General features: G+C 34.7%; 1 protein-coding gene across 1 annotated transcript; it reads right to left on the bottom strand.

Annotated features, from left to right (window-relative positions):
• Nucleotides 1–539: 539 nt before the first annotated feature.
• Nucleotides 540–2595, bottom strand: LOC109827578 (myb-related protein Myb4-like). The gene is made up of 3 exons (XM_020394583.1): nucleotides 2417–2595; nucleotides 2164–2293; nucleotides 540–1125 (listed from the first exon to the last, which is right to left on the bottom strand). Exons 1-3 carry the CDS (start codon nucleotides 2547–2549, stop codon nucleotides 720–722), a joined length of 669 nt encoding a protein of 222 aa, XP_020250172.1. The 5' UTR covers nucleotides 2550–2595; the 3' UTR covers nucleotides 540–719.
• Between the last annotated feature and the right edge of the window lie 11480 nt (nucleotides 2596–14075).

Below are 14075 nucleotides of genomic sequence, written 5' to 3'. Positions count from 1 at the left end.
TAACCGCCGTGATAATTCATAGTGATATAATTCAATATTCATGACATGATAGTCTTCTAAATTGAATGTGGTGATGAAAGAAGCGGGTAAAGTTATGTGAATAATGAATGCAACGTTTTAATAAGTTTTAGGAAGCAAATAAGTCCACGTTCAAAGTAATCACATTAATGATAAGAAATTAGAACGCTAAATTTTATTGCCATTTTTTTTTATGATTTTTCATTTGAGGAAAACGGTGACACTACTGTGACATGCATGTACACAAACCAGACACAAATTAGTAACTTTTGATGATATTTTTTTTAATGAATATTATTTTAGGTTCACAGAGATATCTCTGTTTCACTTCTTTCACATCTAGATTAAAATTTCCAACCATAAAAAATTGATAGAAGTTACCGGACCTCTCTCCTATTGCTTTGTCACCATCAGGCTAGGCAGCCAGATAAATCCCACATTTTGCACGATATTAGCTTACGTTTTTTGTCCAAACTCAGTACAGAGTCAGTTGAGATGTCATGAAGAAAGCACAATAGGCGTCATAAAAAAGCTCATTACATGATTTGAAGAAATCTAAATACAACAAAATTAGCCTTCTCTTTTGAAGTACAATCAATTTGCTGGAGTGTTAGTTTACTCTAATCCCTCAGAACCCCCTCAACGCTTAAAAAAAAAAGAAAAAAAAGAAAGATACTAAAAAATATTTCATAATATATGAGCTAGATATCAGGCAATTCCAAAGAACCTTCAGACTCCATGAACACCTTCAACCAATAACTCATATCCTCCCCATTGTCATTCAACTTTTCAAGACCATCACTTAAACCAAAGTCCTTGCTATTATTCAAAGACAATGTATCTGCCCAAAAGCTCTCATCAATCTCCGGAAACCCTTCAAACGAATTCTCCTCCTTAGTAGACTCATTAATGCTATCTCTCGTAACAATTGATAAATCACTGTAAGAACTCTCAGGAGATTCTTCAGGATTTGGTTTTATCTTCTTCCTTCTCGAATTTTGAATTGTTGGATTCGTGTTCTTGACCCGCTTCTTTAAGTGCGTATGCCAAACGTTCTTGATCTCGTTGTCTGTTCTTCCTGGTAATTTTGCAGCGATTGCAGACCATCTGACAAAGGTAAACACGGTGGAAGTTTTATAAGAGATATGATTTGATATTATGAGATTTAAATATCTGATCAAGTTGCAGATAAAATACAATTAATTGGCAAGAGTTATACTCTATCTGATAGTGCTGGGCATTGTGATTAAGTTAATGTTGGTGATCAAGGGGGGATTATAATATTAGGTCCACCCTTCCCTATGAGAGATTCTTGTCAGTGTTCAAATTGAGCTTGGATTGAATGAAGGGGCAAGAGAGGAAGGAAACACAGGCAAACATGGGGTGGGGTGGGGTGGGGTGGGGTGGGGGGGTTGAAAATCACTCCAAAGTAATGAACAATTTAACTAGTTTCCTATTTAATTTACTTCTTATAAATTCAATCTCTCGTGCTTCATTCTACACATGTACTATTATTTCAAAAACATAAAATTAAATTTGAAAATTATCCAATGGTCTTTATTCACTAGATGGTGCGTTCAGATGAGAAAAATTCTTGATCATTGCATTAACTCCTGAGTCCCCATTGTTTATACTGATCAAAGTACAGCCAGTTCTTGATGTATCAACTATGTTAGAATTAATATAAAACTATAATCCTTGATCCTCACCATAACTTCGGAGTTTTGGTGTAATGGTCAGAGGAACTAAATTTAAGATGGTATCAAAGCAACCCTGCAGGTTCAAATCCCACCGGTCACAAATTAAATACGGATTTTCTAAAAATTAACACTGCTACGTGAGTTCAGGTTTCGACCCATAAAAAAGGGCGTTCGACCTGCGGGGGCAAGTTAGAATTAATATAAAACTATAATCCTTAATCCTCGCCATAACTTCGGAGTTTTGGTGTAATGGGTAGATGAACTAAATTTAAGAAACTACTTAAAGAGCAGAGATCACTATAGTTTCACATTCAGCTGAGATACATCTGTCTACCTTGAAATAACATTACCCTTCATAAATTTATTGAAATACACACATAAATTAATGATCTAAAATATTGTAAACGGATGAGAGCTCTGATTTCAATTGGGACATTTTTTTTACCTGTTGCCAAGCATTTCATGCAAGCTAATGATGGTCTCCTCTTCTTCTTTGCTAAAGTTCCCTCTCTTAATATCAGGCCTCAAATAATTAATCCACCTCAATCTGCAGCTCTTCCCGCATCTCAACAAACCTACACCAAAAACATAAACAACATCGAAACCATTAGCCTCCATGAAAGCTTTCATCAAATTGATTGATTGCCAAAAAAAGAAAGCTATAGAAAAGGAAAATATTATGTTAACAAATATATTACCAGCTTGTTTAGGGAGAGCTCTCCAATTGCCATGGCCATATCTCTGTATGTAGGAGATCAGTACCAGATCCTCTTCATGAGTCCATGGACCTTTCTTTAGGCCCATTTTCTCGCAGCAAGGAGCTCTCACCATTTTCTTCTGTTTTTGGTATTGTTTCTGTCCTGTAAATTTTCTTCTTTTAAGGGAGAGAGCTAGCGATATCCCTTGGCAATCTTGGGTTATTTATGCATATCCATCAAAGCTCAACGTGCAGAAATGTTTTAGAATAGTTGGTCAAGGCGCACGCCAGCAACTGCAGAGAAAAGGAAGTTCAATGTATTTTTAGAAAATTGTCTAGGCCCCCAAAAAATAAAGTGATTGTGACCAGGCCCCCCAAATTATTTTTTGTGTGACAAAGCCCCAAACACATGAAGTACTTGTGTTTCAGCCCTTATTACATTTTCCAAGACAACACAGTGAGATGCTATTTAAGAATACCCTAAAATACCCTCAACTCCATAGCGTTATGCTCCCCTTCTCTACTCCCAACCCCCGCCTCCGCTGTAGCAGAGCTTACCAAGCTCATCCTCTTTTTTGCCTTCATCTGCACGGAGTCCAAATCCTCTACCTCATCCAGATCTGACGCGCTCAGTGTCAACGCCAACTGTACCTGGTACTCTTCCTCAAACAAACTAAAATCGCCCCCAGTCCCCGCCGTCCCAACGGTCGCCGACGTCGTCACCAGATCCAACTTTGATCCGCTACCGGCCTCCGACACCACTCCTCTCAACGACATGGACGACGATGAGCAATGTAGGAGCGACGAGCTCATCAGTGGATCCGGTTTCCGACACCACTCAATCTTTTCTAATTAGGTACTCGTAGTTATTTGTATTTACAAATAGATTTTGTTTTCAATAATCTATTTGATCTTACACAATAAGTTGTTGTATCTCCTACTTGTTGTGCAATCTAATATTTTTGTTTAATTATTGAGGCTAGTTCTTGGTTGTTAAAATCAAAGTGACCCACTTGGGGAAGTCTTGTTAGATTTCACTTGTGAGTGTTGAGATTTACACTTGAGTTGTAGAAAGATGAGTAGGGATCATTTGAACCACCAAAATTTTCCTAGTGACTCTGCAAATTGACAATATGGTAACTCATCAATGAATATGCCATTACCCAATTCTTCTCTTCCCATGTATCAAGGGATTCAAATGGCTTCATCTTCTTCATGCCCTCAAGTTTCAATGGCTAATGTATCATAGGATTCTTCTTCGAAAGGGCTCGATGCTACAAAGAGGAAGAAAAATAGTCGGGTAGAATTTAGTTGGTTTTCTCAAGTTTCATGCTTTGTTCTACTTTCTAATTTATCTTCATATGGCAGGATATGGAACTAGACCAAGCATAAGAAAACCCAAAGGAAAATGTGGAAAATAAGCAAAGTGTTGAATGCAGGAACTCAACTCTAGCTACAGGGAAATCCAAGGAAAAGGATGCAAAGGATAGCACTGATGGAGCTAAGCAAGATTATATCCATGTGAGAGCACGTCGAGTGCAGGCAACAAATAGCCATAGTCTCGCAGAGAGAGTATGTACATATGAAGTAGATGAAAACTTGGGAAAATTCTACTATGTGTTCTTATGGTTTGGTTGTATTTGGATCAAAATTTAATGAAATGTATCGTGTCTATTTAGTGATCAATTTTGGTATAATTTCTTACGATTGTATGTTAAATGTATTAATGTGCATTATAAACTAAAGATTATATATAAATTATATGCATCAAAATCTGAATATTATGGTATATAATATGTACATAATCTTGAGGTTATTGTGTACATAATATATATATATACAGATTATGTACATAATCTTCAAGTTACGATACACTATTAAATCTCATACACTTGTATATAATCTGTACATATCATTCAGGTTATTATGATACATCAACGCAAGGGAGTCCAACCTCATGCTATGACACATATTAACTATATATTATTTACCAAATGTACATAGAATGCAGATAAATGATTGTAGCATATAGTAGGCATTCATAATTCATTGTAGCACATAATAAACATAATAAACATGTTAACTCTCCTCATAACATGTTAACTCTCCTAATAATATGTTAACTTTTCAGCTGAACATGTTAACGTTCATCATAATATATTAACTTTCATTGTTACATGTTAACTTTCATAATAATATGTTTACTTTCATTGTTACATGTTAACTGTCAGGTGAACATGTTAATTTTCATCATAATATATAAATCTGAGCATGTTAAACTTCTGCTGTATATGTTAACTTTCAGTCGAACATGTTAACGTCAACTTGAACATGTTAACTTTCACTTGAACACGTTAACTCTCAGATGAACATATTAACTTTTTGCTATATATGTTAACTTTCATTCTAAGATGTTGACTTTAACATGGACATGTTAACTTTCATTTGAAGACGATAACTCTAAGATGTTGCTACGAAAATGATAATATGCTGCTACAAAAATCCTATTGTGTACTCAAGCAATATCAACTTTGTGAATGTACGAAGTTTTATATAATGTACTTGTTTAGCTGGGGTATACTGTTTGTATTTTCTATAAAATGTCTTGGTGCTAAAACTACTTTTAGCTGGATAACTTTCAGCTTAAAAAAAATAACTTTCATTTGACTATGTTAACTTTGAGATGAACATATTGGCTTTCAACTATACACGTTGACTTTCAAATTTAGTATACTTTCAAGTGAAGATGTTAACTTTCAGCTGAATAAATTAAATTTAATTCTAAGATGTTGGCTTTAACCTGAACATGTTAACTTTCACGTGAAAACGTTAACTCTCATCTATATATGTTAACTTTTAGCTGTATATGTTAACGTTCAGGTTTATATACTAATATTCACGTGAACATGTTAACTATCAGCTGTATATATTAACTTTCATCTGCATATGTTAACTTTCTTATAAACATGTTAACTTTCAGCATAATATGTTAACTTTCTTATGAACATGCTAAGCATTTGGTACATTGCTTGTGGTTGAGTGAATTCTTTAGTAATTTGTATATAATCTTCAGGTTTTGATACACATAATTTATATATAATCTTCACTTTATTATGCATATCAAGTTCTATTTGAATGAACTTGTACATATTCACATAACAATCATAATACATTTCACATAAAATCATAATAAATTACACCAAAATTGATCACTAAATAGACACAATATATTTTATTAAATTTTGATCTAACTGCAACCAAACCACGGTTCTCTTTCCCCCCAGGTAACCTTTCATCTTATAGAACAATAAATAAAATAACAGCATCATCTTACATCAATCTCTTAGCATTACAAAAATAATCACAAACCAGTACAACTACGTGCAGATAGACCTCATCACAAATCTAAATGTAGTTTCTTTGAGCTCAGGAAAACCACCAACACTCACACACATAAGAAATTATGGAAGAAGAGAGAACTTCCACAGCCGTGCCCCATCAGGTCAATGCCAACACCGTTTCATAAGAAGCATCTAGGAACAAAATCGTTGCAGAACTTTAGATTAGACCATCCTATCCAACTGCAAGCACGACATAAAGACTCACGTGAGTAGACGCAGTTGAATCAGGATGCCACAAGGAGTCACAAGCTTTGCCAAAAGACATAGTAGCAAATGTAGCAAAAGATGAATTTGGCCCGAATTGGACATACCAGCGTGGGACAGGTAACGAGGGCAAGTTGGTGTAGTATGACCTAAACTAAAACAAAGTTGGCAAATGCCTGTAGTTGCGCAAGACCCTTGAATTCCATTAGATAAATTATCATAAGATGAATTAACTAAATGAGAAGATATAGTAGTGTTAACAATATCAAAACAGTGGGAGGATATATTACCATTAGTTGGGTTTGCCATTGAACCTCCATTTTGTTCAAGAAATGGAGTTCATATTGTTAATGTTGATTGCCATAACAATCGCTAGGCCCATCATAACTACCGCGCCCATGACCTCCGCAATAGTCACGACCATGACTACCATGCCAGTTGCAATGACCCATTTCTATGGGTCGGTCTTGACTTTGTCCTTGGGCTCGGTTTTGACCTCCAGATGTACGATCAGGCTGAGGTCGAGCGGTGACGACGTCGCAAGTGCGCTGAGTGGGAGGCCATATGTTGAGGGAGAGGGAGAAGGAGGTTGATGATGGGGATTTGGGGTTGGGGTTAGGGTTTTGGAGCTGGGGATCCTGGGGCTTGGGCTTTGAGCGTGGGAAGAGAGGCGAGAGAAAGAGGGAGAGGGAGGGGGAGGAGATTGAGAGGAGGAGGAGGAGAAAGCCACAGAGGTGGAGGAGAAGAAGAAGAAGAAGAAGGGGTATTTTTGGGAGAGAGTGAGATTAATTTATGGGAGTGTGAAAAGGGGATGAACACATTTTTGGGGGCTTTTTGGGGTTAAAGAGAAAGGGAAAAACATAGAGGGGCTGGGTCACGTCCCCTTTATTTTTTTGGGGCCTTGACATAATTTTCTCATGTATTTTATTAGGTGGGTTATTCGTTTATTGGGTAAATTATAAGAAACTTTTCATCTAAATCAAGTTTTTTCTAGAAACCCCCTCGACTAAAAAGTTTAACGAAGAAACCCCTCATTTATGTCGATTAGTGAAACAATTAATTTTCCGATAGAGTTTTGTGCTTCAGACATTTAGCAGACGTGTACACATGGATTAACAGCTACATAGACGTATGCACTTAAGAGCATATATATTTTGGAGTTAAAAAGGTAGGAAGCAAATAAAGAGAAAGTTATCTCTTGTATGAAGTAAAAGGATCGGATCTAAATATTTTATTATTAACGTACAATTATACATGAGGCATCCAGATATCCGAAATATCTGAAATGCCAAATTCTATTATTGATCACACATGGCAAATATTTTGCTGGACTTTTTAAATAAAAGAGTTTCTTAAAAAATAAAATATGAGTGGAGCGGTTTCATGTAATTTGCACTTATTTGTTTATTTTCTTTTGAAAAAATAAGTTTGAAATGAATATAAATTTGCGTGTGACTTCAAGGAGTGAATCCGCGTTAGCTTTTTGAAGTGATGGGAGACATGACATTGCTAGTGTTAGTATATAGAAATTTCTCGTGATGTACATATAATTTAAGGTTAATTAGGATGTCCTGCACTGATGATGGACATTGATCTTGTTTTGATTCGATTGGAACCGTTGGATGGAGGTTAGTCAAGCTCAAATGGTATCCAGTTGCACGTATGATGTCACGTATGAGATCATGTAAGTGCTCATTATGCCAGCTTGAATTATGGTAGCACGCTCACAAAGGAGGATTTACTTTATTTTATTTTATTAAAGTTAAAAAAGACTTATTATTGGAAGTTTACTATAAGCTCCTTCTTCTAATTAAAATTAAAATTGGTATACAGTCTAAAGTAAGGGGGAACTTCCCATGCATAGCGGGGTGTTACTGTGTTAGACTTGGTGATGACAGTAATGAGCATTCTTATTAATTAGACTGATATATTACTGATAATCGTGTTGATACGCTATTCCGGTTTAGTTTAATATTGTTTATCAATTAAATTGATTTAGAATGGATAATTAGAAGACCCCACCATGTCGGGTTATCTGAGGCTTGTAAGAGACATACCACAACAACAAAAAAGCTCTTATCCCAAATGTTTGGGGTCGATTATATAAATCATACTCTTCCATTCATTCTATTATTGGTCATCTCCTTAATTAAATTAACCATTATCATATCCATCTTAATTGCTCCTGGCCAAGTTTTTTAAGTCTTACCTCTAGATCTCTCTGTCCCGTTAACTATAATATTATCACACTTTCTAACCGGTGCACTAAAATGTCTCCGTTGTATATGACCAAACTGCCTTAATCTATTCTCTCTCATTTTATTCTCAATTAGAACAACTCCAATTTACTATGAATGCACTCATTTTTTGTCCTATGTTTTAGTGTATATGTGCAAGATCATCGTAACATTCTTATTTCTGCTATGCTCGTTTTTTTCACATGCTATTTCTTAGTATCTCAACATTCTGACCCATAAAATATTATCGGTCTTATGAACGTCTTATAGAATTTTCCTTTTAGTCTCATAGATATGCTAAGATCACATAAGTTTCTGAAGCACTCCCCCATTTTGACCATCCTCACTTGATTCGATAGACGATATCATCCTCAATCTCATCATTATGATGAATGATTGATCCCAATAATGAAAGTGGTTACTTTTTAGGTATTTCTTAGTTATCAATATATCCTATAGACTATTTTCTCTTTTTAGTTTTAGTAAGTATGCATTGCTCATTTGTTGGCGTGAAGGCTATTGATATTGAAGAATACCATGTGTGGTTGGAGGATCCGCCGAAGTTCATTCGTAGAGCTTTGAATGAAGACAAAAGCTAAATCTTTTTTAGTTTGTTTTTTCATGTATGTTTTGATTAGAGTTTTGCTCTTACGTTTCTGATTATCAAAAAAGTATGCATTTCATTTATTCTATTTTGCTTTACTAATTCTAAAACCTTTAGTTTTGAGGACTTGTCTTCACCTTTCTACTTTAGATATTATATCCTGTCTAGTCTTCTCAACTAATACAACATCATCGACAAATAATATACACTATATGGCTTTATCTTTAATATACCGAGTAAGATGGTCTATAATAATATAAAAAGATAAGGGCTTAAGGCAGACCCTTGATGTAAACTAATGATATTAGAAAATGATCTAGTCTCTCATTCATTTGTTCTTACTCTAATTGTTACTCTATCATGCATATCTCTAATTGTTACTAATGATATTAGAAAATGATCTAGTCTCTCATTCAATATTCTTTATCAACAATCTAAATGTACGAATATGTTTCATAGTGGAACTCTTGGGGAAAATAATTAATTTGATTTTCAGATACACTTGTCTCTCTTATAAGGATGCATGAAATATCAAATTTTCCCTTTTGTTTAGCATATTTGCGGCATAAAACACCTCGCATGGGGCAATGTGTTTTGTAAGCATTCTTACTCATTAACTTAAAACCATAATTTCCATCTCTATATAATTTACGATAGAGTGCCCTATATAGGGCCTTTTTTCCCCCTCCTCAAACATCACAAGTTTTTGGAGACTAGTTTGTCCTCAATATTCTCGGTGTATGATATAAGTTTAGGGTAATTTCTGTTGGGAAAAATAAGATTAAAAATAGATCTAGACATAAGCAGAACAAACTACAAAAGAATAAAGGAATGGACCAAAGAGTTAAAACATCATAACTGATAAACTTATAGTCTGAAATACTTTACAAAAAATGCAGAATCGCCCTCTAAATAGAGGACTAGCTTTGAAACAATTATGCTCTACCTATGGTAGTGTTGGGTCAACACAATATTTCTGAGGATGAGATGGTAGTAGTCCAAAGAAGCACTTTCTTCTGTTGAATACCTTGACTATAACTTCACTTCCCCGAAATCTTCAATACCAATAGCTTACAGAATTATTAAAGGAAGACAATAGAAGAATTTTGTTTTTTTATGTGTCTCTCAAATGAACAGATAGACCCTTTATATAGGGTTCAGGTGAGCTGAGGAGTTAGATAAGGATTTGAATAGAATTTATCGTAATGTTTGTAACATCTGCTATAACTATCATTCAAACCTTGTAACGTTCATAACGTATGAAATGTTCAGCTCGTTAGATGCAGCACATGCAAAAAGGCATCTGCCTGCTTGCTCGCTCGTACACTCGCTAGCATACCAACACAAGTGTACATTTCTAACACCTTTATTACATGATATATAACAATTGTGTTAATTTAAACTGCATTTAACTAGTCAATGTGGTACTAAAACTCACATAATACTATATTTTGATAAAACCCACATACTACTAATTAAACACCCTTTATTTTTGTCAATGAAATCTAACCATATAGATAGTATCCTTACATATGTATCCTCCATTATTCATTTATATCAACAATTTCATCCATCTGTGTAGAAATTAATATTTCTTTGTGGAAGTTTCTGCCAATTTTACTTGAGAGTAAAATTTCTAATAATAATAATTAACCCAACCCACCGCGTGACAATTTATTTTGAGACATGCTTACTAAAGTAAACAAAACAGTGCTTCCAAACACAGGTTTTTGTTCCACAATATTTTTTTTTACTTTGAAATAATTAATTAGTAGAAAATTTGCGTCAAGGCCCCAATATAAAGAGTAGCATGTGACCTGACCCTTCCATCTTTTCCCATTGTGGATTAGACCCAAAAAATATCACTTCATGTGATTTAGCCCTTTATTCCCTACCAACTAAGCATAGAGAGAGAAACAAACATAAAATCCAAAAATATTCTCATTTCCTTCTCTCTCTTCTCTCCAGATCTAAATCTTCATGGCTCCTCCTTCCTCCTCTCCTCTCCTCCTCTCTCCTAACTCATCTCCTTCATCCTCCCTCCCTCCCCCCTCTCTCTCTTGTAGGTGTCAAAAAATACCTATATATTCCCGAACACACCTCGAGACGAAGAGGAGATAATTAGCGTCATCATCTAAGTTAAAGAGGACCATCCGATGCTAAAAGGAAGCAAAGGAACACGCGAATCAACAAAACAACAAAGCACGCAAACAACAAAATGGCAAAATGAGACAGCCACTATGTGTCTCACTTGTGAGACACATCAATGTGTCTTGCAAGTGAGACACCAAAACAGTTAGCCTCCCGTCGACACGTATTTCAATAGATTTTCTTGAAGTGGCTTCCTAAATGCCTTGGGAGTATCCTTAAATGTGGGAAAGTCGTTATTAACTGAAGATATGATCAAATCACGAGATCTTATCCACAAACACGATGTTTGAAGCCTATAAATACCCCCCTCGTACATTTGTGATGGGTAATCTGGAATTTTGGACTTAGAGGAAAGTTGTTGACGGTTTGAGGGCAGAACCCACAAATTTTAGAGAAAGAAAGATGAGATCTTGGCGAATTCCTGCGCATAAAGAGAGGATTTCTAGAGATCCGCAAGATTTTCATCCATTCCTTTGAGATCAGATCTTGTTTTGATCTTGAGAAGAGTAGTAATCTCACTTTGTTGAGGTTATTCACTTCTGTTCTAAGTTTTCTCGAGTGAAACAAAGAACATCGAGCCTTCTTTCAGATCAATCCAGATCTGTTATTTGACGATCCACGGGCTAATGCGTCCTTGGCACATGCAAAGATCTCATGTAAGTAGCGACCAATAACTGATCTCTGCATGTGTTTCTAGGAAATCTTGTGTGTATTTCTTTTGTGTAGAGAAGTCTTATAAAAAGGCTAAATCTCGTGAATCTATTACAATCGATAAACGACTTGTAATGGATTCCACTAAGAAATTGATTTTCAATGCAAACATCTCTCTCTCTCTCTCTCTCTCTCTCTCTCTCTCTCTCTCTCTCTCTCTCTCTCTCTCTCTCTCTCTCGCGCGCGCGCGCGCGCACTCTCACCCCTTTTCTCTCAGACACTGATATCTCCTTTCACTACCACTGACCTTGGGTGCACGCTCTGGCCATGTCGTTCACTCCTTTTCTCCTCTAATTTTCCCACTAATTTTTCCCGCTCTCTCTTCCTTTTCCCCCCAAAACCAAAAAAAGTTATAATTTGGCTGGCAATGGCAAAACCCTCAAATTCATTGGAGTTATTATCGGAGGATCCATCAAACAATAGATTGGTCACTGACACCAAAGGCGAAGAGGTTGCGAAGAACGAGGTAGAGGAGACAATGGCAGAGGAGGACGAGGAGGAGCTCGAGGCCGTCGCAGGTTCCACAAGACTTCTAAACTATAGATTTTAAAAAAATTATAATTTCTTTTTGAACATCGTGGAAAGATGAAATTTTAAAGAAATACTGGCTAAATGTGATTTTTTTACAAGTTTTGATGTTAAGTTCAAGTCCAAGATAGAATATTAAGTCTAACAAGTTGGAAATGAAGTCCAAGGGCATGTATATTAAGTCTATTGGATTGAATAATAAGTCTGAAGGCTTGTATGACAAGTCTATTGGGTTTTATAATAAATCTAATTTGTTGAATATAAGTGTAATGGATTATACGTTAAGTCTAATTTATTGAATGTTAAGTGTAATTCATCACATGTTAAGTCTAATGCATTGTATGTTAAATCTAATTGGCGTGATGTTAATTCTAATTGATTGAATGATAAGTCTATAGAGTTGGAAGTTAAGTCTAAGGGCTTGTATGTAAAGTTTATTGGGTTGAATAATAAGTCTAATTTTTTGAATGTTAAGTGTAATGGATTATATGTTAAGTCTAATTTGTTGAATATTAAGTATAATTTATTACATATTAAGTCTAATGTGTTATATATTAAGTCTAGTTGGCAAGATGTTAATTCTAATAGGTTGAATGTTAAGTCTATAGTGTTGAATATAATTCATTAGACTTAACATATAATAAATTATACTTAACATTCAACAAATTAGGCTTAACATATAATCCTTATACTTAACATACAAGCCATTGGACTTTATTTTTAACTCATTAGACTTAACGTCAAACCAATTTGAGTTAACAAATGAGACTTAACATTCAATATATTAGACTTGACAATCTTCTAATTTGACTTAACATTCAACTTATTAGACTTGACATTCCGCTAATTAGAATTAATATTTAACAGATTAGACTTAGCATTCCTCTCATTAGAATTAACATCATATAGTTTAGACTTAATATCATTTTCATTATAAATAACATGCTTTTTTATTAGATAAAAATATCTTCCAATTAGGCTTAACATTTAACCGGTTAGACTTAATATTCAACTCTATAGACTTAACATTCAACTAATTCGAATTAACATCATGCCAATTAGACATAACGTACAACGCGTTAGACTTAACATGTAACAAATTATACTTAATATTTAACAAATTAGACTTAACATATAATCTATTACACTTAACATTTAATAAATTAGACTTATTATTCAACCTAATAGACTTAACATACAAGCCATTGGACTTAACTTCCAACTCTATAGACTTAATATTCAATCAATTAGATTAACATCACGCCAATTATATTTAACATACGACGCATTCGACTTAACATGCAACGAATTACACTTAACATTGCTTCGATGTTAAGTCAATATGTTAGAAACGAAATCCAATGGCTTGTATGTTAAGAGTAATGGATTATATATTAAGTCTAATAAGTTGGAAATACAGTTTATGTTGTTCGCTCCTTTTCTCCCACTAATTTTCCCACTAATTTTTCCCGCTCTCTCTTCCTCCCCCCACCCAAAAAAACCCAAAAAATCCCTAATTTGGAATATTAATGAGAGGAATGTCAAGTCTAATCTGTTGAATATTAATTCTAATTAGAGGAATGTCAAGTCTAATAATTAAGTTAAATGTTAAGTCTAATAGAAAGATTATCAAGTCTAATATATCAAATGTTAAGTCTCGTTTGTTAACTCAAATTGGTTCGATGTTAAGTCTATTGAGTTGGAAATAAAGTCCAATGGTTTGTATGTTAAATGTAATGGATTATATGTTAAGCCTAATTTGTTGAATGTTAAGTGTAATTTGCTATATGATAAAGTCTAATATATCGAATGTTAAGTCTTGTT

The sequence above is a fragment of the Asparagus officinalis genome, unplaced genomic scaffold (genome assembly GCF_001876935.1).
Source record: "Asparagus officinalis unplaced genomic scaffold, Aspof.V1 AsparagusV1_Un304, whole genome shotgun sequence".
Lineage (NCBI taxonomy): Eukaryota > Viridiplantae > Streptophyta > Magnoliopsida > Asparagales > Asparagaceae > Asparagus > Asparagus officinalis.
Note: the sequence above shows the minus strand (reverse complement) of the source record. Positions and strands in the feature narration are given on the sequence as shown.

Coding starts and splice junctions, on each gene's coding strand:
- LOC109827578 (XM_020394583.1), bottom strand. CDS start 2,549: ATGGTGAGAGCTCCTTGCTGCGAGAAAATGGGCCTAAAGAAAGGTCCA. Junction 2,294..2,416: donor AGCTCTCCCTAAACAAGCTG/GTAATATATTTG, acceptor TTTTTGGTGTAG/GTTTGTTGAGATGCGGGAAG. Junction 1,126..2,163: donor CATGAAATGCTTGGCAACAG/GTAAAAAAAATG, acceptor TACCTTTGTCAG/ATGGTCTGCAATCGCTGCAA.